General features: G+C 47.8%; 1 protein-coding gene across 1 annotated transcript in view; it reads left to right on the top strand.

The window, feature by feature from the left end:
* RCL1 (RNA terminal phosphate cyclase like 1) overlaps positions 1–21,968 on the top strand; it is a 534,592-nt gene that overhangs the window by 315,293 nt on the left and 197,331 nt on the right. Inside the window, exon 7 of the mRNA XM_069625721.1 lies at positions 17,876–18,032. Within this exon, the coding sequence (XP_069481822.1) occupies positions 17,876–18,032 (157 nt within the window). The remainder of the gene's footprint in view (positions 1–17,875; positions 18,033–21,968) is intronic.

Raw genomic sequence — 21,968 nt, 5'->3', positions numbered from 1 at the left:
AGTGTGAGCGACGGGCTGGAAGGGCTCAAAAGGGTGCAGTCCCAGCCAGGCTAGTGCAGGGGAGGGAGCCCGGAAGGGCAAGTGCAGGTTAGGGGGTGGCGGAGATCAGGGGAGACCAAGTGCAGGGGTAGACTGGTCGAAGGGAGGGTCTGGTGCCCTGTAAGAATCAGAAGGAACCAGGCAGCCAGTCAAAAAGAGGCAGAGGGGGACATTAGCATGGGAAAGGGAAGGAGGAAGAGAAAAGGAAGGTCTTGAGAAGCTTCCGGAACTTGAGATCCGGCTCAAGTCGGAGAGGGGCACAGAGGCCATTCCAGAGGGGTGCACCTGCTTGGGAGAGAGATCTACCCCTCACTCTCTGATTGGAAAAACGTCTGATCTGCAGTGAGTTGGAGCTAGAAGACCAAAGGGCCCTAGCAGGGAGGTATTTAGGGAGAGGGAGTTGGGTTTAGCGGGGTCCCACGCCCCAGAAAGCCTTGTGGACAAAGCAAATGGTCTTGAACATGATCCTTGCAGCAACCCGGGAGCCAGTTGAGTGATTTTGGGGCTGGACAGATGCAGTCCCTGGGCTTGAGGCCAAGGAGAAGTCTTGCAGTCCTATTCTGGATTAGTTGAAGGGGGCGAAGGGAGGAATTGGGCAAATTGAGGAAGAGGCTGTTCAATAGTCCAGCCTGGAGAGGACCAGAGCTCTGGATACATTGAATTTCTGGGGGAAGGTGAGGAGATGGAGAATGCCTCTGAGGAGGTGCAGCTGAAAGTGGGCCTTCTTGGCAAGGTCTGTGATGTGAGGAGAGAAGGAGAGAGAGGAGTCGAAGATGACACCAAGGTTGTTTGCCTCACAGGAGGGTGTATCCTCCACACTCTGCAGCAAATCACTTATGCATCAGAGATTAGACACATAACTTGCGGATCTTGACAGTAGCTCTAGGACCTTACTCTTGATTGCAGGATCAATGTATTTTGAAAGGTTCTCCGTGATCCAGCCTGTGCTGCTTACAATGCCTTACCTGTGGCAGATTCTCAAAAGGCTTGTGCATTTTTGGTAAAAAGTAGATCCCAGGGATTACTGCATGCTCTGGTGTTAAGAATGACTTATCCATGAGTTGTCCCCGTCTGTACCAGTAGTCCTCTATAGTTTGTTCTCACAACATTAAATCATTACTTGAGCCACTATGGAGTGCCACCGAGACTAATAAGGGTTAGGTCAGTTTGAGCTTGTGGTGGGATTGGGGTCCAGGCACCAGGAACTGGGAATAAGAAATATTCTGTTTCTATTTCCGGAGTCAGTTGGTTACTGTTTTCCTCAAGACTGATCCTTAAGCAGCTACGTTCATATTTTCTTATTTAATGGATGGAACTGGGGAAAACTGCATTTATGGCACAAAAATGCTTTCAAAATCTTTTAACATTGATTTACAAAGCGGAGGACCAGTGTGCTTAACAATGGGTGAGAGTAGGTGGATTTAAGACCAAATGATGTAGGGGAAGTAGACACCTGAACCAAGGACAGTAGTGCATGCTATAGGAATGGGATAGTGGAGGAACTGCTTTGTTTTATGATGAAAGGGTGAGGAATAAGTGCTGTGGGTTTGTTGTAAAGAGGTAGCGGTAGAGGACAGGGAGAGGTGTTTGCAAAGAATACTATGCAAGTGGTTCTCAAGAAAAAAGAGCTAGGATGTTATATTTAAATGCAGATGGAGTGGGAACAGGGCAGATAGGGAACAGATTTCAGAGTTAGGGAGTGAGGAGAGGAAGAGAGTAGAGGGCATGCAAGGGGCATGAGAGGTGGCAAGCAGGTTAGCCGAGGATGATTGTAGGGAATGAGATGGGCCTATGGGTAGTGTGGGGCAGTCAGTCTATAGTTTTGAAGATGAAGAGAATTTGTTTATACTTTGCCCTCTGTCTCATATATAACCATCCTAACTGATGAAGTGCTGGGGAGGGGGAGGTGGAGGTGGAGGTGAAGTGAGGTAAGTTGAATAGTATACGGACAGCAAAGTTGAGGACTTCGTCGATAGGTGCAAAAGCCTAGTTGTAAAGGCCATATAGTCGACTGGCACAGTAGTATGATCGAGAGAATGCTAAAGAGGAGATTAGGTGCTTAGCAGTGTTGAAGGGAAAAAGATGTCTTATTTTTCTGTATGGCCACAGTGGCAGATTTGGGGATGAAGAGCGAGAAGTTGAGATGGGTCGAAGAGGACATCAAGTTGCTGCGAGCAGAAACCGAGTAGGTAATGTAGTCCGGAGAGAAGATTAAAAGAGGGTCAGAGGAAGGAATAGCCGGTTTGGATGGGAAGTAGAGAACTTTAGTCTTAACGGAGTTGACCATGAGCGAGTGAGATGCCATCCAGTATTTGATGGCTGAGAGACATTTAGAAATAATTATTTTACTGTAACTCTGATGAGAAGATCTGTGTGTAATCAGCCAGTTAAGAAGTGGAGCGGGACTCTCCTTTGCCTGGCCACTAGTTCTTCACCCTTCTCTCCTGCCTACTGGTTTGCAGACTGTTTCGGGTCCTCACGGGAGCTGTCACTGCATCCCGGTCAGCAGTCTTCTCCCCAACCTGAACGGCTTCCTGGCCTTTTGCTCTTCTTGGGAGAATCTCTCTCTCTCTTAACTGCCCTTTTTTAGTTTTTATTAGCATGATGAGCCTATTGGGTCCTTTTTTGTCTAGACTGCTCATCTTGGTTCTGCGGATTAGTCGTCCTCTTCCTACATCCCGTCCCCTTTCCTCCATACTGTATGGACATCCCTCGCTAGGGATGGGAAACAACATTTTTTACCTGAAAAAATTGTCTTTCCCTTTACATTTAGATGTGGGTGGCCCGAGGAGCATGCGCTCCCTTGACTCCGGTCACCGGCACCACTCCTCAGTCCTCTTTTTTTTTTTTTTTTGCGTCGACTGGAACGGACCGATTTCACCAGTGCTCCTGGGGGAAGCCTCAAGCCTCTTAATTCCACGCACACTTCCGCGGAATATTTTTTCCCTTTTTTCCATAGTCAATTCTTTAGAATAAAAGTACTCTGTCCTCTGGTGCCACGCTCCTCCCCGGTGCATGTCGATGACGGCGGGATTCAGCAGGTGTCCGGCCTGCAAGTGTTCCTTCCCCATGTCAAATCCACACACACTCTGCCTCTGGCACCTTGGTCCAGACCACCCTTGCTCGGCGAGCGATACGCTCATCCCGCGTTCGTTGAAGTGCTTGGCCAGGTGGAGGGAGCTGTTCTCAAAATCACTGCCGGAGAAACTCTAGGAGTACGCAGGCCAAAGGTAGGTGCCCTGTTCTCCTCTGCAACCCTGCAAGGGCGACTCTACTCCTTCACTGGGAAGTGTCCAAGAGGGAGGGGCCTTCCAGGTGCTAAGACCAGCAAAGGGAACGAGGCTCCAGAAGCTACCCGCCACCCGGCCGAGGTGTCCAAGTGCCCTCCCGGGCACAACGCTGAAGGGATGCAAAGCTCTAATATCGGGGATCTCCCAGAGGTGCTCTGCTTTTCTACCGGGCTCTATCCCGAGGGGGCGCCTAAACACAGTACCAGCACTACTCGCGTCATGGCCATGGGCACTCCGCCTCCCAGGTCCCTACCTGAGGTGCAGGGAGAAGGTCTGAGCCTTTGGTTTCAAACATGAAGCATGTAGGCAGAGACTGGTCCCAGTACTACATTCAACGTGTAGCAGGCATGTGGCGCAGTACAAGATCAAATGCCCGCCCCGGCCAGCCAAAATGGCGGTGCTTCCAGGGCCTTCCCACCCTAGCATGCAGGCCTCGGAACGCAGGTCAAGGTGGGATTGGTCCACCCCAGTTACCTGGTCCACCTAATACCAAACTGCCTCCGCACAGGGGCAATTCACAGAACCTAGCTACATAAGGCAAGGGGCTGCGAGAGCACAGCAAAAGGTACAGGTCCAAGTATCCAATCCCACGCCAGTGAATTCTTCACCAGTATGCGAGGACCGGTTCTTCGAGAAGTTCCTCAACCTCATGAGGTTCCCACAAATGGGCACCATACTCAGGTGGGTCATCAAAGATATGCTTCCTCCTGTACCTCTTCAACCTCTGGTCTTGGTCCAGACTCTGGTACCCGTGCAGGTCCAGGTTCCTGCACCCACCCCACACCCCCAGGTGCATATTGTTTTGTGGCTCCGCCACTGGCACTGCCGCAGCCACCGGCACTGCCCGTCAGCACGCCACAGCTGCCCGCACCACTCTCCAGCACTCCACCAGCAGCACCTGTCCTGCAAGACACAGCGGGGGACATGGATGACGATGAGGACCAGGACACTTCCTCCGCATCCAGTGCCTTTCATGAAAGGCTGGCCGGCGTCAGAGTGGAACAACAGAGGTCGGGTTATTGGCAGAGGTGTTGACCGTCCACTCAACCACAAAAACCAGCATCTCTCTTCAAAAGGATGTCGAATCCTTGGGAAAGAAGGGCTGGGTAAAGCCACATTCTACACAACCGACACAACTGCCTAGATGCCAAATCCAGGCAGGCATAGGGGGATTCCGTCGTGCTGTTGGTGAACCCTCAGCCTCATTCCTCAGTTATAGTGGTCCTTCTATGTATTCTAAGCCACAAGCCTCCACATCTGCCTCTACATCCGCCATCTTTGGAAAAGAAGAAAAGCTCTTGGAGTCCTATGGAAAGAAGATCTGTTCCAATGCTACGCTTCACCTGCGACAGGCCAATGCGGACACCATGCTTGCAGCGGTGAACCAAAAGTTTTGGCGGTAAGTAGCAGACTTCATCCCTGAGCTTCATGCACACAGTCGGGCAAGAGTTAAAGCAGGTCTGGCAGAGTGAAGATAGTGGCACTGGATATCATGGAGCTGACAGTGGCACATATAGACACAGCAGGCAGGGCTATTTGTGTTGCCACCGACATGAGGAGGACAGCTTTGCTGTAGGCAACTAAGTTTAACCCCGACGTGCAGGAACGCATTCACGACCTGCCATTCGATGGGGGATAGGGAGGGGGCCCGTTTCACTCGGCTACGGACAAGGAGCTTGATGATAAGAAAAACAACTTCCAAACAACTAAGTCCCTGTCAATCCTAATTAAATCTGCACCCAAGACCTATAGCCAGTCACCCATGCTCTTACAGAGGTCGTACCTTCGGCGGCTTCAGGGGCTTCTTGGAGCACTGCTCTTGACAGCCGGACCAGTCGCCCCACCAGCACTGATGCAATCAGCACAAATAATCAAACAAGGGGTATTTCCAGTCCCCCGGCCAGGCACCGCCCTCAAAAGGAAGAAAACTGTAATGGTTCCACCCAGATCCACGTTTCACCCGTGGGGGGCAGGCTTGTCTTTCACAATCAGTCCTGGCGGGCAAGATTCACGGACCCATGGATTCTCTCTGTGGGTTCCTATGGCTTCCCGACTGCCGATATTTCCATCTCCTATTTCCCCCCACAGATTGGGACAGCAACTCTACTGGCAGAGATCCACTTGCTCATGGCAAGTCAGGTGGTAGAGGAGGTTCCAGCCTCACAGCGAGGCATGGGCTTCTGTTCGCATATCTTTGCCATACAGACAGAACCAGGCTGGCCTGAGAGTTGTACTGGACCCGTCAACCATGAACCTTTCCCTGCCCCTTCAAAAGTTCAAGATGGTTACGCCAGCACTCATAGCGGAGACACTGTATGGGGGGGGACTGGATGTGCTCCCTGTATCTGAAAGATGCTTACTTGCACGTCCTGATTTGGGAGCGCCATCTGACCTTCCCCCGGTTCAGGCTCATGGGCTTTCATTTCTAATATAAGGTCTTACCTTTTGGCCTCAATTCAGCTCTGAGTCTCTTTACAAGATTAATGAATTCAGTGGCTGAATGCAGTGGCAGCACTGCTCTGAGTGGAAGGCCACCACCTTTATCCATACCTCGACGACTGGCTAGTACGAGCGGATTCTCCCGAGGGAGGGCAATGCACAACGATCAGCCTCATGCACACACTGTACAAGTTGGGGTTCTCTATCAACCTCAAATCAGTTCCTTCCCACTCAGTCCTTAACATTCTTGTGCCTAATTTGGGATAAGAGGTCAGAGAGAATCTTCCCCTCCCAGGACAAGAGCAATGTGATGAGGTGGGCCACAAGGCATTTTCTCAGCAGATCGGTAACATCGGCATGGTGGTATCGACACCTGCTTGGAATTATGGCAGCATGCCTCCTGGCAGTGCCACACACAATGCTCAAAATGAGGCTGCAGCTACACTTCTCAGCCTCTTGGAATCAGCCCTTGTCAGCATACCAAAGCACCTTCACCAGGATCTTTTGTGGTGGAGATCACCTGTTAGTGCGCAGGGCCGTCCGGGAGCCTCTACCAGCGCTCGCCATTACCACTGACTTGTCCCTGGTAGGATGGAAAGCTATCCTGTCAGTTGCAATGTTCATGGACTCTGGTCAAAACAGGAACATCTAGAGTGCATCAGTTGGCTCGAGATGATGGCCATCTGGCTTGCCCTCAAAGCTTTCCTCCCTATTATCAGCAACAAATCAGTCTTCATTCAGACAGCTCCACCTGCATGTATTACATCAACAAGCAGGGCAGTACCAGGCCTCCTCCTCTCTGCAGGTTGTCCATTGACATATGGGAGTGGGCTCTATCAAAATATTTACCTTTCTGCGGTCCACCTCCTGAGGGAGTCCAACCTGGAGGCGGACAGACTCAGCAGGTTGGGGTCGACAACTATGAATGGCAGTTGAGCAACCATTTCCTGAGGGATATCTTCAACAGGTGGGGCCAATGCAGGTGGACATATTTGCCCCTCGGAGCAACAGGAGATGTCACCAGTATGCTTCCTGGAAGGGACAGGTCAGCGGCTCACTGGGGGATGTGTTGTAGATTCAGTGGAATGACATATGGGCATATGCTTTTCCTCTGACCCTATTGATACACAGGGTCATCTGCAAGGTCAGGGAGTCGCAGCTGCTTCGCCTCATCTTGATTGCGCTGCAGTGGCTGTCCAGACCTTGGTTATCCGGGCTCCTCCAGCTGTCGTGTCAGCCTCCAGTCCTCCTCCCAGTGGGACCAGCCCCACTCTTATGCCAGCAGGGCAGCACAGTGATAAATCCGGCGCCTGAGAAGTTAGCCCTAGCAGCTTGGTTCCTGAGCATGTCACCCTAAGACACCTGCTGTTGTCACAGGACAATTTGGACATTGTTCAAGGGGCCAGAAGCAGCTCCACAAGGAGTCGGTACAAAACCAAATGGACCAGGTTTTGTCATTGGGCCCAGGCAAATGGGATAGAACCTCTGGTATGCACACTAGACAATGCATTGTCTTTTTCAGCACACCTGCCGTACTTATCTGGCGGCCATTGGGGCTTATAGAAACTCCAGAGAATCTCTTCTCCTCTTCCAATCTGGTGGTTAAAAAACACCTAGCTGGCCTGACCAGATTATATACTCTAGTCAAGCGACCACAACCGGTCTGGGACCTCAACGTGGTGCTGGCCGCCCTGGCCCACAAACCTTTTGAGCCCATGGCATCAGTGGACATCAGACTTGTAACCATAAAGACCGTGCTTCTGGTCGGCCTCACCTCAGCGCACAGGATTAGTGAGATCCAGGCCCTGGTGGCATCGGAGCCATATACCACATTCCACCGGGACAAGGTGGTGCTTAGGACGCACACTTCATTCCTCCCAAAGGTTGTCATTCTTCCACCTTAACAAGGAGATAGTACTTCCAACCTTCTTCCCAAATCCGAAGGATTAGGCAGAGAAAGTGTTACACTATCCGGATGTCAGCGGTGCCCTGAGATTCTACCTAGACAGGTCTAAGACCTTCCGTAACTCGGTGGCCCTGTTTGGCACTTTTGGGTGTCAAAACCAGGCGGCCAAGCATCCAAAGCGTCAATTACAAGGTGGATGATGGTCATTAAGGAAACTTATGAGGGGCAGCACATGACGTTTCCAGCAAATATTCATGCCCAATGCGATCAGAGCCACGGCCGTGGCTTTCCAAAGGTACGTGCTATGGCAAACAATCGGCCAGGCGGCTACTTGGGCCTCTCCACTGGCCTTTTGCAAGTACTATTGCTTGGACGCCAGCAGCAGATCAGACACAACATTTGGTCAGACAGTTTTAAGAAACCTGTTATCATAATAGAGGCAACTCTCCTCCCCAGGGCTTCGTTCTGTTGTAATCGCCCATACAGTATGGAGGAAAGGGGACGGGACATATGAGTAATTATAAGTTACTCACTGTAGCGACTAACGTACTCCTAGTCAAAGAACCAGTATCATCAGGCATTTTAACATAGCAGACGCGTCAAAGGGGATGGAGGAGTGGCGCAGTTGGGTGGAGTCAAGGGAGTGCATGCTCCCGGGGCTGCATCCCATGTGCATTTAAATTAAAATGTGAAGACATTTTATTCTGGTGAAAAAGGTTCTGTTTTGCGTCCCTAGTGAGGGATGCCCATACAGTATGGAGGAAAGGGGACTATGGACTAGGAGTACGTTAGTCAATACAGTGAGTAACTTATAATTTACTCCACACCTCTTCCAAACCTTAGTGGCTGTTAGCAGTGTCTTTCAACTCCTCCCTATTCTTTGTCTCAGTTCTTTCTACTTCATGAGTCTTATGGAAGTACATGGTATAGATGGAGAGTGGGGGTGAAGGAGAGATGTAGGAGTTCTCCCACAATACTCATCACTGGTCCGATAGGGGGGTTTCCCTCCACATGAGATCCACCCACTGAGTCCCACCCTCAGGGGAACGTTCGGGTAGCAGCCTCACTTCCCTGGCCTCATGGGAAGGGGTGTCTTCTACGGAAGTAGTGACGATATCCTGGGTTTCGTCACAGCACATATAAAAGTAACCAAAAATCCCATGTCTAAAAAGGTAGGCTGATTCAAATGTTATCCCCATTGCACTGCATTGTAAGATGCTGTGTGCAATTTAAAAATACAAGAATTCCCAAAGGGAAACGTTTCCCAGGACTGATCGTCTAAAGGAATAATCCGTTTCCCCATAACGTTGGCTAAAGGGAAAGTGAAGCTGAAGGCTTGAATTCCCTTCAAAAGCAAAATGAATGGGATTCCATAGGAAAATATGGAGGTAAAGTTGCAAAAAGAAAGTCTTTCCTAACAGCCACCAGGAAGGCTGTTTTTCAAGTAACCGGGCGCAAGTCAACTGATGCCATCAGGCTGAAGGGGCTTGTGCGCGAGAATCCTCAAGACTATATTCAGATCTGTGTATACAAGAGGAGGTCCTGTTAGGGAACAGACGGACAAGGCTACTAAATTGTTGTTTGATTACAGGATCGGCAAAAGAGACTAGCCTGTCTTTTTTTAGAGGTATTCCACGATAGCTGCCAAATACATTTTTGTACGATGAGACCGGAGTCACCAAAAGAACAAGACTTGTCAAGGAGGGGATGTTGTCTATGTATACCTGTAGGGCGATCCTTTGACTTTTCGAACATCCAATAGTTAAAACAAAGCCATTTTCCTTTGTACTGGGATTGAGTGCAGGATTCCTGAACACTGACTACAACCAGGCCCCCCCTCCTTCTACCCACCGTTGTGAATTAGGGGTGGGGGAGAGAAAGAAAGGTGGTCCACTTGCCATAAGCAGAAGGTCGCAGAACCAATGCCTCTGCTGCCAGTAGCCATGGGTATTGGGTGAACACAGGCCGCATGAAGCACAACAGATGAAGAAACACCAAGCAGCAATTTGAGCAGTGAGACAGGAACAGGGCTACTGACGAAAGGACAACCTTTACTATTAAGGCTGAATCCCATAGAAAGCCTATGAACTTCAGCTTCTACGTTGAGATGGGGGTGGATTTCTTTACATTGACAGATGAGCAGTAAATACATCGGGTTGAGAAAGAACTGTAGATGGTAAGAGCCTTGAACAGAGGACTGTGCTCTGATTAGTCAGTCGCCCGAGGCCGAAGGATAAGGCTTTGTACTGATAGTGGCCTATGGACACCCGTAGATGGTTGTGGTGCGGATGCCAAATGGGAATGTATAAATATGTACCCGGCAGGTCCACAGATACCAGCCACTCACCTAGCTGAAGGGATGATCGGATGAGGGTGGCGTGGCGAACCAGGAGTCAGACTAGAGATTCATATTTCAATTGTGTTTATTGGAAATGAAAAGAAAATGCCTACCTGTCCCTATTGCTAAGAGGGCTTTTCCCTCCCTGTTAAACTAAACTAAGGGTCCTCATCAATTGTCCAAATCAAAATAGTTCAGTTCCGAAACCTAACCTCTATCTGGCCCCACCTTTTTGAGAGCAGCTAAACATAAACATTTGCCTGAGCTGTAGCCTTTCACTCGGGCTTCTTCTGGCCAAAGCTACGTGGGTTGCTCCCAAGTACTGTTCATTAGTGTTCATAGTTTGTCAAAGTCAGGTTTTCAGTCCTCTCTTCAGGTTCCTAATAACAAGTTTTAAGTCTTTACATAAATCCAATAGTTCCAGTTCCCTAAAAGGAAAAATTATTCTCTTAGTGTGATTCCACTAACTCGGACATTGTCTTTCGAATTGTTCCTGATTTAGGCTTGAAAAATTGAACCCTCTAGGTTTCCTGTTTTCCAAGTGTTGAAAAATGTTATTTTTGGAGGGCTCCCCAAAGCCTTGTGGCCCTCTGATTGGCTCAACTCAGCATGGTCTCTCTTGGGCGTCTTCCCATGCCCAGCAATCTGGTTTCTCGGGCACCCGTGACCCCTTTTGGCTTTTCCAGCTTCTTGTCTCACTCTTTAGTGAAGCCCCTTTTGGATTTTCTTAACTCAGGGACTTAACTGTCCGTCCCTTTGCCAGACTTTACCTTCTCGGGGGCACTCTCTTCCCTTTGCCTCCCCAGCTCGGCAGTTGCTACACTGGACACTGGGTATTTGATCTCCTTGTCTCTGTTGCCGCTTAACAGGTCCCAGGACCACCACAGCTGCTGTGTGGTGGTGCCGCCCGGCGAGACTCTTTTTTGGTCCCGGTCTGTCTCCTTTCTGGCATTGTCACCCATCAGAAATTCCAGTCTCCCGGAGTTTCTCGATTTGCTCTTTCCTGCCTGGCTCAGCAGTTGCTACCCTTCTCGTATGGAGATTGAGGACTTCGTTTCTCCGTTGTGTACTTTTTTGCGGCATCGGCTAATGGTCCCCAGGCCCACTGTTAGGCAAAGTTTGTATGCAGTACCCTCTGGGAACACTACAAACAACTACGACTACAGCTATAGGCAACCCAACCTTTGGTATAAGCTTGTACTACACAGTTCTGGTGGTGTGTTGAGCAGCCAGGCTTATCTCAAGAGGCGAAATGTGAGCTGTAGTGGAGGTACACAAATATTCAGTTACAGGTATTCAAATAAACTCTTACACTCAAGGTTTCTTGCATAAACAATTATAAATGTATTTATCAGTCAGTTAAAAAGCCTTCTTCAGAAGGGAGCAATGTAATGGTAACACACAAATATACTTCAATACTGTACACTCTGAGTTTCTGAATCAATAAAGACACTTTTGGGATGGCCCACTGACACAATCTACAACCACAGGTGACTTCAATAACAAGGGTGCTGGGGACATTATTATCATACTGTCGGGACCCACAACCGGCAAACTTCACTTGCAGTGGCTGTTGCGTGTTTCAGCTCCTCGTGTCTACCGCAAATAGCAACAACGTGATTTCTGGCTGTCAAGATGGACTGTCCTTGCTTCTGGTGTCCCGCACTCTGCTGAGGGGGCTCAGGGTTGGTCAGTCCTGCTTTCTGGGAGTCCGGAGGATCTTCCAAAAGCTTTAGGCCAGCTTAAAAGCAACGCACATAATCTGGTCTTCCACTCCCTGGCTATACGGATTCCATTAGCAACTCTGTGGCAATTCAGCCAGCTCCGAGATGGATGTCCAGGTGGCTTACTTTGAAGTTAATCGGTCCCACCAACTCAAAGGGAGAAGTCGTCCTTGCAGGGGCTTCTCTGTCGATGTGAACTTGATGTTTCAGCACTGCAGCAGGGCTTCACTGGGCAAGCCAACTGTACAGAGTTGCAGCAGGCATCCTCTTCAAGCTCTTCTTCGGTTCCTTCGTCCAGTGGTCCGCTCTGCCTTCCAAGCCAAAAGACTCACCTTTTATTCAGTTTTCTCCCATTCATTCCAGCTTACCTGTCACTCACCCAGCAAGGTGGCTGTCCTTGCCGGACAGTCAGCCAGCCAGCCAATCACCACCAAGTGCATTTGGGTCTCCTAGGAGACTAAGCACACAGAGTTTCGGGCACCTCCCTCACTTCCTGCCTACCCCAGACACTCTCAGAATTCACTCCTGAATCCCACCAAAGGCGAATTGAACAAAGAGACCAAACCTGGTTTGGCATGCAGAGAAAATCTCTAGAGGGACCTTTCCACAAAGACATGACAAAAAAAGACGACCAGGGACCATTTTGTTAAAGATGGATCTGCACTATTTTGAAAAAGATGACTCCTGTGGTTGCTTTACCGGAGCCGCAAACCATGGTAATTCAAACAAAACCACTGCCACCAGCCATTCTGTGAGGAAAGGGTAATGTAAAAATGTTACATGAGCATCTAGACACAGGATACGAAGTAACCCCTCCAGCACTCTATTGTAAGATGGTGTGTGCCAGTTACATTGGTAAGTAAAGTCAATTTCACTTTACTGCTCTGCGAAACAGTAGTTTATCCCAGAGAAGGCATTTCAACCTTGGGAAATCTGAAATACTTCCCTGTACCACTGCACTGAAGGTGTTGTGTGACGCAATGTAAAAGATGCGCCTATGGAATTTGTCAGACACCATACCCAAAAGAGACAGAGGTAAAATTCACATTAAAATAAATGAGAGTGTAGGAAAAGGGTCACACTATCTCCAGGTTAAAAATGTCAAGTCCTCAAAAGACACCAAAGTTGCAGGGGGTCTCCAAGGTGGAGGGAATTAGCTGATTTTTGAGAATTCTCCCTAACACCCACCACAGCTGCAATATGGTTACATCACCAGGCGAGGCACTCTCCCTACTATCACCATTTTACGTCCCCCTTCACAAAGCTGGCCTTCTGTCTGTCTCTCTGGTCTGCTCTCACCACACTACAGCTGGTTCCACGGTGTAGTGTGCCTCTGCCCCCCCAGGACTTTCACACGTCAGAGGCTCGCTTCTGCGTAGGATTCTTCTTGCTCAGTTTCAGCTTCCTCGTCTCTTTATTCTCGCTGCCATATTCCCACAGGGCGTGATCTCCAACAGCTGTTGCCTTCACAGGGATCTCAGCATTGACGTCAGCCAAATATCTGAGAGTAATGTTAGTATGTTGGGTATGCCAATCCATAATATCATCAGTCTTTTCTAGTCCCAGATAGGCAGACACTGTGTTCTTTGTAGGGAGTTCCTGGTAGGAATGGGAGTCCTTGTCCCCTCTCAGTGAGATCCCACTTTCTCAGACCCCTAGAGAGGGTCTTGTGGATTGTGGATGTAGAAGGTGATAGCCCTGTCTACCACCTGTGAGGACCTACTGTTGCTGGGTAGGTTCTTCCACTGTGCAAGATAACACACTCTTGCTCCAGCTCATGTCACTTAGACTGCTTGGCTTCTGGGGTGCGGAAGGGCTGGGAAAAGAATCCCTGGGGTGACTTTCTTGAGTGGAGCACTCTGAAATCCATCTCGTCTACCCAGGCAGTTGTGGAAGTCCCTAAAATCTCTGGAACTCTTGGAAGTAAATTGCTGTCTCCGAAGGCCTGAAGACGCTGGCTTTGTGAGAGGCTTATTTAGAGCTGATAAAGACTTTACCATTTGGGCACTTTATTTTGCATTGAGTTCTCCATCTGCATCAGGGCTGAAGAGCTCCACCCTATCAAACCACAGATACATGATTTTCTCCTGCACGTCTGGTTGGAACTTGGTGGCTTTGCGCGCAGCCCTTGCTACCTAAGAGACACACATTCACCCATACCCAAAGCAGCTGTGTATAGATGATGATAGGAGGCCTCCATGAGGTCCTGTGCTTCTCGGCAAGCTTCTGTCATGCCTGAGCGAAACCCCGCTTAAAATGCAAGTGGAAGGAGGGAGCTGTAGTCACCCAGCTCTCTGCAGAACTTAAGGTTGGCAGCGGCCGTAACTGCTTTCGTGTTGGAAGCTCAGAGAAAAGTTTTGGTATACCCTTTTCCTGGGTTATCCGGGAAGTGCTCCTTGCACCCCAGAAGTTTCTAGTAAGAGGTAGACTAGGATGCATGGCTTTTACTGAAGGTGTATCTGCTGCCCCCATTGTGGAATGAGTAGGAGGGTGGCTTGTCACACACAGCTTTTCTCTTGGAAGGGACCTGTATCGCGTCCAACCCTTTTTGTGACCAGTTGCACAGAAGCTGGTTTTTGACAGATCGTTATGGCTTTGCCTACCACGTAAGGTGGAAGGTATATACCTAAACTTTGGTTTTCCTTGAGATGACTGAAGAAAGGAATCCTTGGTTGACTGAGGACTCCCTGGTACTGGAATCCCCAAGTGTTAGGGAGAATTCTCTGTAAAGGCTAATTTCCCAAACCTAGCGAATCCCCCAGCAGCTTTGCTGGATTTTTGGGGTTTATTTTTTTCTCCTGCTAAGAGTGAGACTCTTTTTCTCCCACTCTTAGGCATGATTTGAGAATGTCCTTTGACTTTGTAATGTGTTTTATGGGGTCTTTTACTCCATAGGGTTTCATGCGTTTTTGGTAAGTGTGTTACACAGCACCCTCAGTGCAGTAACACAGGGGTGTCATAGTGACCCCCAAACATAGACTCCATACCCTGGGACGGACTACTGTCTCCCCGGGCATGTAAAGTCACCATTGACTTTAGTAGTCTTAAATTGTGAACAGAACCAGTACAAACCATCATATTGTGGAAGTACTGGTAGGGGTAATTAGATTGCCCCTGGGTCTGTTTTTCAAAGGGGCACTGTGCAGTCCCCCTTTGTCGAGTTTCTGGCTGGTGGCAGTGGTTACCACGCAAAATATTCCACCGGAATATTTCCTATAGGATTTTCCCATTCATTTTAAACGCACCACTTTTTTGGTGCAATGTTAAAGATACCGCCGGGTTATTTATTTAATATTTATTCGCCGGTTGGGTCTTTTTGCCAGGACTCGGTTTTAAAATGGCGTTTGTGTTCCCCTCTGTAACTCCAAGTCGAGCCCTTTGTTCCACTTTTGGCGTGCTTCTGCACAGAAGCCTCCAAAAGTGGTGCCACTCTGTCTGGGTCTACAGGATGTGTGGGAGGGGGGGGGGGAATAGGCACCCTGGACTGAGTTGCCTCGGCAACTCAAGTCGCACTCTTGTGTGATTGGCCCAGTAGTGAGCCGCCCGGCTCACCACTTAGCATGTTTGAGTGACATCTAGGACTGATGAATGGGGGTTTTTATCCGAAGAGGGAGAAGCTGAGCCGACCTGCAACGACGACACCACCGGTGGAGCCCTGCTGAACCGACTCACCACTTCCCAACGACAGAGAAGATCTTCTTCCTGGAGAGTCTTCTTCCTTTGAACTGGTGGGGTTAACCAGTTCGCCCTCTTTTCGACTTCCTGGATCGTCTCGTGGTCGAATCGCCTGTGCCAAGCACCCCGGCAGCCGGATAGCCACGCTTCACCACTACCGCGAATAAAAGGGTAGTACCTTTTAACCGGGAAACTCTGCGGCTGGTTTCTTCCCTGGCTGTGCAACGACCTCCTGCTTTCCTCCACGTCAAGATCTTCTCTTCCCCTGGACGAAGCACTGACTTGCACGCGCTGCCAGGAACAACTGCCCCCGCTGGATCTTTCTCACCATTTCAGGTACTGTGTCCCGCCTGGTCTCCCTTGCAACAGACTGTTCAAGGTGTCCCGTAAATCCTTGACTCTCTATCCTGGGGTGGCCTGGGACCTGTTAACTAACTTTTCTGAACTGATCCAACTCCTTTTGAACTATCTGCAAAGACTTTTAAAGTGTACTTCAACTGTGTGATCTTGGGCACATTCCACCTTGCTCTCTCCAAGAGTGGGCCTTGCCTATGAACGTTCTTTCTCAACAGTAGACTCTGCCTTTCTTGACTTGCTGTGGTTCTTTTAAAAGTGTTGGTATTGTGTGCTTTTCTAATTCTGCCTTTTCCCTCCCTTTTTAAATAATTATTGGAGTGCCATCTTGGTTAAGCGCTCACCTCTGTATTTGATGATAAGTGGTGTTCTTTTTCTAAGACTTGTCGAATAATTAATCAGGGAGGTGTACATATTTCTAATGACTGTTTGAACTTGCTTGACATATTAGTGCCAGTGTATTTTTACAAGTGTGTTTTTAAATAAATAATTATGTACTTTTATACCAAAGCTCTGGTCAGTGTTTGCTTGTGCTACTGTATTTTTGTACCTAATGTGTATACTCTATATAGTGCCACTGGTTGAGCAGTCGGGGTGGGGGAGGTGTGACATGCACTTCCTTCATGAGTGACTTAAAATATTGCCTTATGGGCCTGAGTGGGAGTGGCCTTTGAGGGCCCTTGTGTGGTGACTCGGTAAGTGGAGCAGAATCGGACTTGGACCAAGGTCTGGTGTGAGGCGAAATGCCCTCCCAGACAGGATCCCCATTACCAGCCTTGTTAGGAGCCAAAGACCCCTCCGACCTAAGTCCAATAATGGACCCTCATGGCCCCGGGCAGAAGTGCTGCTGCAAGTCACTCCAGAGACCTTGTGGTGCGCCCCGGTACCACAGTGACTAACTGGAACAGGCCCAGAAGGAGCCCTCCCACCTCAGCTTACCCCGGAAGCGTGTCACATCGATGGGGGAATCTGTACTTGCCCTCTTGGATCAGACAAAGTTTGAGATGATCCGGTGTTTTGACGATTGAACGATTTCTTCCCACCGCATCAGACGACATTTGAACGACTTGTAAAAAGTGCTTCACAGAATTCAGACATACCAACAGTGAGGCGGGCCCAAACACTTTAATCAAAGAGTGTGAGAGTCAACTGCCGAGAATGGTCTGTGATATGCGTGCACACAGAGAACCCCTCTTTAGTCTGCATAAACGGATGGAAGCAGAGCAGGGGGGAAAATAAAGAATAAAGTTACCATTTAGAAGTGGTGAATAAAAGATTGAGGCCTGCATTCGACACAGAAGAAGGGGCTGTGGGGGAAGGTGCCTCGGAGGCAGGGGTTCAGGGCTTGATCATGCTATTTGCACGTGGTCTGTGCCTGCTCTCTAAAGTTTTAAAGGGGAAGAGTGCTTGGGCTTGCTATGGCTCGTGTCCTTTCCCCGGGCACTCCCCCAATAAGTATCTGCGAAAGTGGACGGGCCTAGTAGTACTACTTTCTTCATTGTTATTGAGGTTTAGTTAATAGAGAAACCTAATGAGTACATGTTATTTACCTCATGATGGGCTTGAGGATTCCAAAAGAGATAGCTATGACATTCATACTGCATACCTTTTTGATTCATTTATAAACTATTGTAACATGGTTTCTCCAAGAGTGTACGTTGCTATTTCTATTTGCTTAAAAAGTTGAGAACCCTTTTGAAACCAGATAGTCTGCACTCCCTATTGTATTGGTCTACCTTGTTTTAATTTAAAGGCAGTAAAGATTAGGGTGAGTTTTGTAGCATATTAACAAGCAGCTTTGTGCGTTCTACTGCTCCTGCTGTTGACATGATTATCCTACTCTAAATGTTTTTAAAAACGTGCTTTTCATTTATTCATTACACCAATCCATTGCACATCTCAAGATATTTGTGTCCCATCGTTTCGCACATTTAGCAACCAACACTGGTGGTGATAACTTTTTTTTAAAGTAATAACCGTGTGAATTACTTAGTGCCAAAATTTCACCTGAAATATTCTGTGCCCTTTATTTCGTTTGAGCTTTACAAATTGCTTTTAAGTATTTAATGCAGTCTTTTGATCTTTTATTTCCATTTTATTTTGTGTGAAGGTCTCCGGGGTTTGGACTATCACTTGTAGCTGAAACCACAGAGGGAAGTTTCCTAAGTGCTGAGCTTGCTTCTAGTCCCCAGGGCCAAGGACCACCAGTGCTCCCTGAGGACCTTGGTACAAACTGTGCGAAGCTGCTTCTTGAGGAAATATGCAGAGTAAGTAATGCAGTTGTAAATATAACTGTTTCCCACTTAGTGCTTATTTTATTGCTCCATTCAGTAATCTGTATAACCATGGAAAGTGTAAAAAGTGTAACTATTTGTGCTTGCCTCTGTGTGACCAGCCAATTTAGTAATGGTGCAGATGCAGGGAAGGAAGAGTGTGGGCTAGGCAAGCTTGATAAATAAGTTTGACTGAAATGGAGTATTCATGGCTTTCCACTTCAGAGATGAGCTTGCAGCTTCAGGTGCAAATGCGACACATCAATTCTGTTTCAGACCTCTTGAGATGTCATGTGGTGCATGCTGAACATTTTCGGGTTTAAAACATTTTGCTTTATTAGACGAGAGTGAGAACTACTGTCTTGGCACAAAGTGGTAATTTATTGGAAGCTCTTTTGGCCTTTTTCAAACACATCTTTGACCACAGTAGCCTGCCTTTCTGTCTAACCGGGATTAGTTGGAGGGGCGAATGGAGAATCTCTCCCTGCCTCCCGTATGTGTGCTATGCTCGAGGGGTTAAAAACGCAACCATTCGTCCACATGGAAAGCTTTTGGCTTTTGACTTATGGCTTCGACTTATGAATTTTCACGTAAAAAGGCGTCTCTGTTACCCACTGCACAATATCTCTCGAACACATACAAAAGGGTCTGTGGTTTGTTGCCACATGAATTCCTGCGTACTCTTGCGCTTTACTGATGAGGCATGTGTATGATAGTGCCGTCACTAGGTTGCTTGCATTTCCCCTCCAACCGATCCTCTGATCTTCGCCCTACTCTTCTTGCATAGACTAAAGAACGTTTACCGCGGTCACAGTGCGCCAACCTCCAGACAAGGCAGTCATTTAGTGGTGATGTGGCACAGTTAGGAGATTATTACTGCTGTACTCTTCCCTAGCCCCTCTAAGCTTGATGTGAACAAAGGAAGGGAGATGGGGGAGATCCCGTAGGGCATAAGAAGAATGTAGGGTGAGCTGTTTTCGTTGAACACTGTAATTTATATTGCAAGCTGTGCTGCACAAATGACAAAGCAATTAGCAAGCTACAAAATGATTTCGCAAACTGCAAACAATACTGCTTATTTTATGCCTTATCATAAAAGCCTTGTAACATAACCATGGCAGACCCAGGCTGATGGATTGACAGAGACCATTCAGAAATTTCAAGATGAAGAGCAAAGCACTGTGTGAAATCTGGCCCTTCTGCTTAAAAAAAGACAGCATGCTGGGCGAACCTCGGACAATAATCTTGTATTTTAGATTGCGAAACAAGGATCAGTTTCAATAACCCACACTTCAGATGGATGTCACCCTTGAACCCTGACAAGTGTTCAACCTAGCTGGCTCTGGGTGGGCCATACAAAGTGTTGGACTAGAAATGTTAATCCTTCACTTCCGTATTGTAGTATTTCATCCGAAGATGGCAATTGTTATGCTTGTCTTTACTTAATTTACTTGCCAAAAATCTGAATTATTCAATGTGCTGCACAAGTCAGTCCCAACGAAGCATAACCAAGTAAGTGGATGGTGGAAGCTTTACTCTCCTCCTTTCCCCCATAATGCTTCTCACCTTCATATGCCTAGCAGTAAGCATGTGTGTCTACCGGGGCTATATGTACTGGTATATGCCAGAGGTGGGTGAACAGTTTCTAGTTAACCTTTTACCCCACATTTTGTCCATGTTGAAGGTGTTGGGGAGTTTTACAAATGTCCACAAATGGTAGCACTTGTGAATACTCGCACTTGGGACACAGGGCTCCAAATCTTACTATGTCTTAACCACACACGTTTTGTTGATAGCTATGGCTGAGCAGCCAGGCTTCTCTTAGGAGGGAGAAAGGGCTGTAGGTGGTACAAAGAACTAAGAGTATACACATAGGCCAAAGAAACACTGACCCACTAAAGTTAGATAAAAAATAATGGTTTGTTTCATATGTACACTAAGGTAAGTAATTATTCAGCAAGGCAATTACTGTAACACACGCAATAAGTAACTTGAAAAAATGAATGAATTATTCATAGCAAGTAAACTACTATAGCCCGGTTGATTCGTCTTGCTTTATTGGTCCTGCACTCTGTTAAGGGGACTTCAAGGGTGGAATCTTGCCTCTTGAGGTCTGAAAGCAGCCCATCAAAGTTTCTGGAGGATTCGATCTTCGGAAGACGATGCACTGCTTAGTGGCCACAGGTCCGATGGTATTGTCAGTTTGCAGCCCGCGAAGGTCACAGCTCGTCATGGGATGGCTCGAAATGCAGGTCGTATCAAACTGATTAGTACCACCACTCTAAAGGTGAAAGTCGCCCTCTTCGGAGTGCTCCTGATGCTTGGAAGAACTGATCAAGCAGCAGCGATTACACAGAAGATATATCCAGTCGACAAAGTGGCTGCGGACTTCTCTCCTTTTCTTCATTGATTCATCTTCCAGGGGTCAGCTTGTCTTCATCCTTAGGATCTATGCCTTTTATTCAATAACCCAGCCAATCGGCACCCATGCACCATTCAGTCTATGGGGTGCCTGGCTGTCCCCCAAGCCCCCCAGACAAAAGTCAAACCAGGATTCACCCTCCCACCCAGCACAGCAGAAGGACCAAGAAGGGACAAGCAAACATAAAATGGTGGGGGGGGGGGGGGAGAATACAGTCAACATTTTGGGTCAATGGTTGCCCTTCTGTGCAGTACTGTGGCTGCGAGTACAGCCAGGGAGGAAAAATTGCACAAGTGTAGGTAGGGTTAAATGGATCTATGTGATTACTGTGTGAGCCATAATAACACATACAGATATTCTGAATGTGAAAATGGAGCTGTGCAGTAATCGCATAGATCGTACATCTGTGTTTCTGCCCCAATCCCTTCCTTGAGACTGTGAGGGACACCCCCTGAATGGCCCACTCCCCTTCTACGGTATAATGGAATTCAGCATTTTCGTGACTGCCGAATGCGCAGTAAATGTGCTTTCAGCATTTTTCTCTTCAGAATTATGGAGCGATACTGGATAAAATCAGTGCCAAAAGCTATTCGGGTTAGTTTGCCACTTTAACCTAAAAGTTACAGGAGCAGTGAGAATGGGGATGCAAGTGTAGAGGGGGAGCCAAGAACCCCCACCTTAATCAACCTGCCCCTTCTACCTGTATGCTGGAAACCAGAGTATGTGATGTATGCAGAACAGCTGAATCGACAAAGAGCAGAGTATGGACTCAGTCCAGTACCAGTGAAAGGGCCAGTACCTAAGAAAGTCTGGGAGCCAACGTACCCATTGAGAAAACCATATCTGCATAAAAAGAAATATGATGGCCATTTGAATGAAATTCTTGAAGAAGCAGAGCCAGTAAATGGCATGGATGAATGGTAGTGTCAGTAACCATTGCCAGTATGTTATATGGAGCTGAAGATGAAGTACATAAAGAGATGCAGTGACCAGAGAATGTAGATATTCTATAAGGCATCAAGAAAGCAATAAGGATAGGTGACATCTTGGGCTCAAGATGAAGAAGCTTATGTCACTGAAACAGATGAAGATATCAAGTCATTTTACACGTGTACAGATGCAGAAGAAACGCTTGTAGCAAAGTAATCGTGACGCTAGCTCCAAGCTTATAGTAAATGGACTGCAGCAAGCGCCAATGTATACATACATAGGAATGAAAGAATTATGGATGTTTCCACTAAACGTCTTATAGCAGGTTGGACAGTAGCAAAAAGGCCTTGTTTCAGTGTGTTGCAGTTAAAAAGCAGAAATTGAATTACAAGCAGTGTATCAGCGAAAGGCGAGGCTGGACGAGCCAAGAAGCCAAGGTCTTATCGAAACTGGAGGGAACTGACTTTGGATACAAAATCTTGTGAAAGAACAAAACCTCCTGTTCAAAAGGCATGAACATAACAAGGAAGATGTCTGAGGTCTAGTAGAAAATATTAAATACACGAAAAGGCTCTATT

Source organism: Ambystoma mexicanum, chromosome 6p (assembly GCF_040938575.1).
Source record: "Ambystoma mexicanum isolate Mex_15411 chromosome 6p, UKY_AmexF1_1, whole genome shotgun sequence".
NCBI lineage: Eukaryota > Metazoa > Chordata > Amphibia > Caudata > Ambystomatidae > Ambystoma > Ambystoma mexicanum.
The sequence above is the reverse complement of the archived record's forward strand: the minus strand, read 5'-3'. Positions and strand labels throughout refer to the sequence as shown.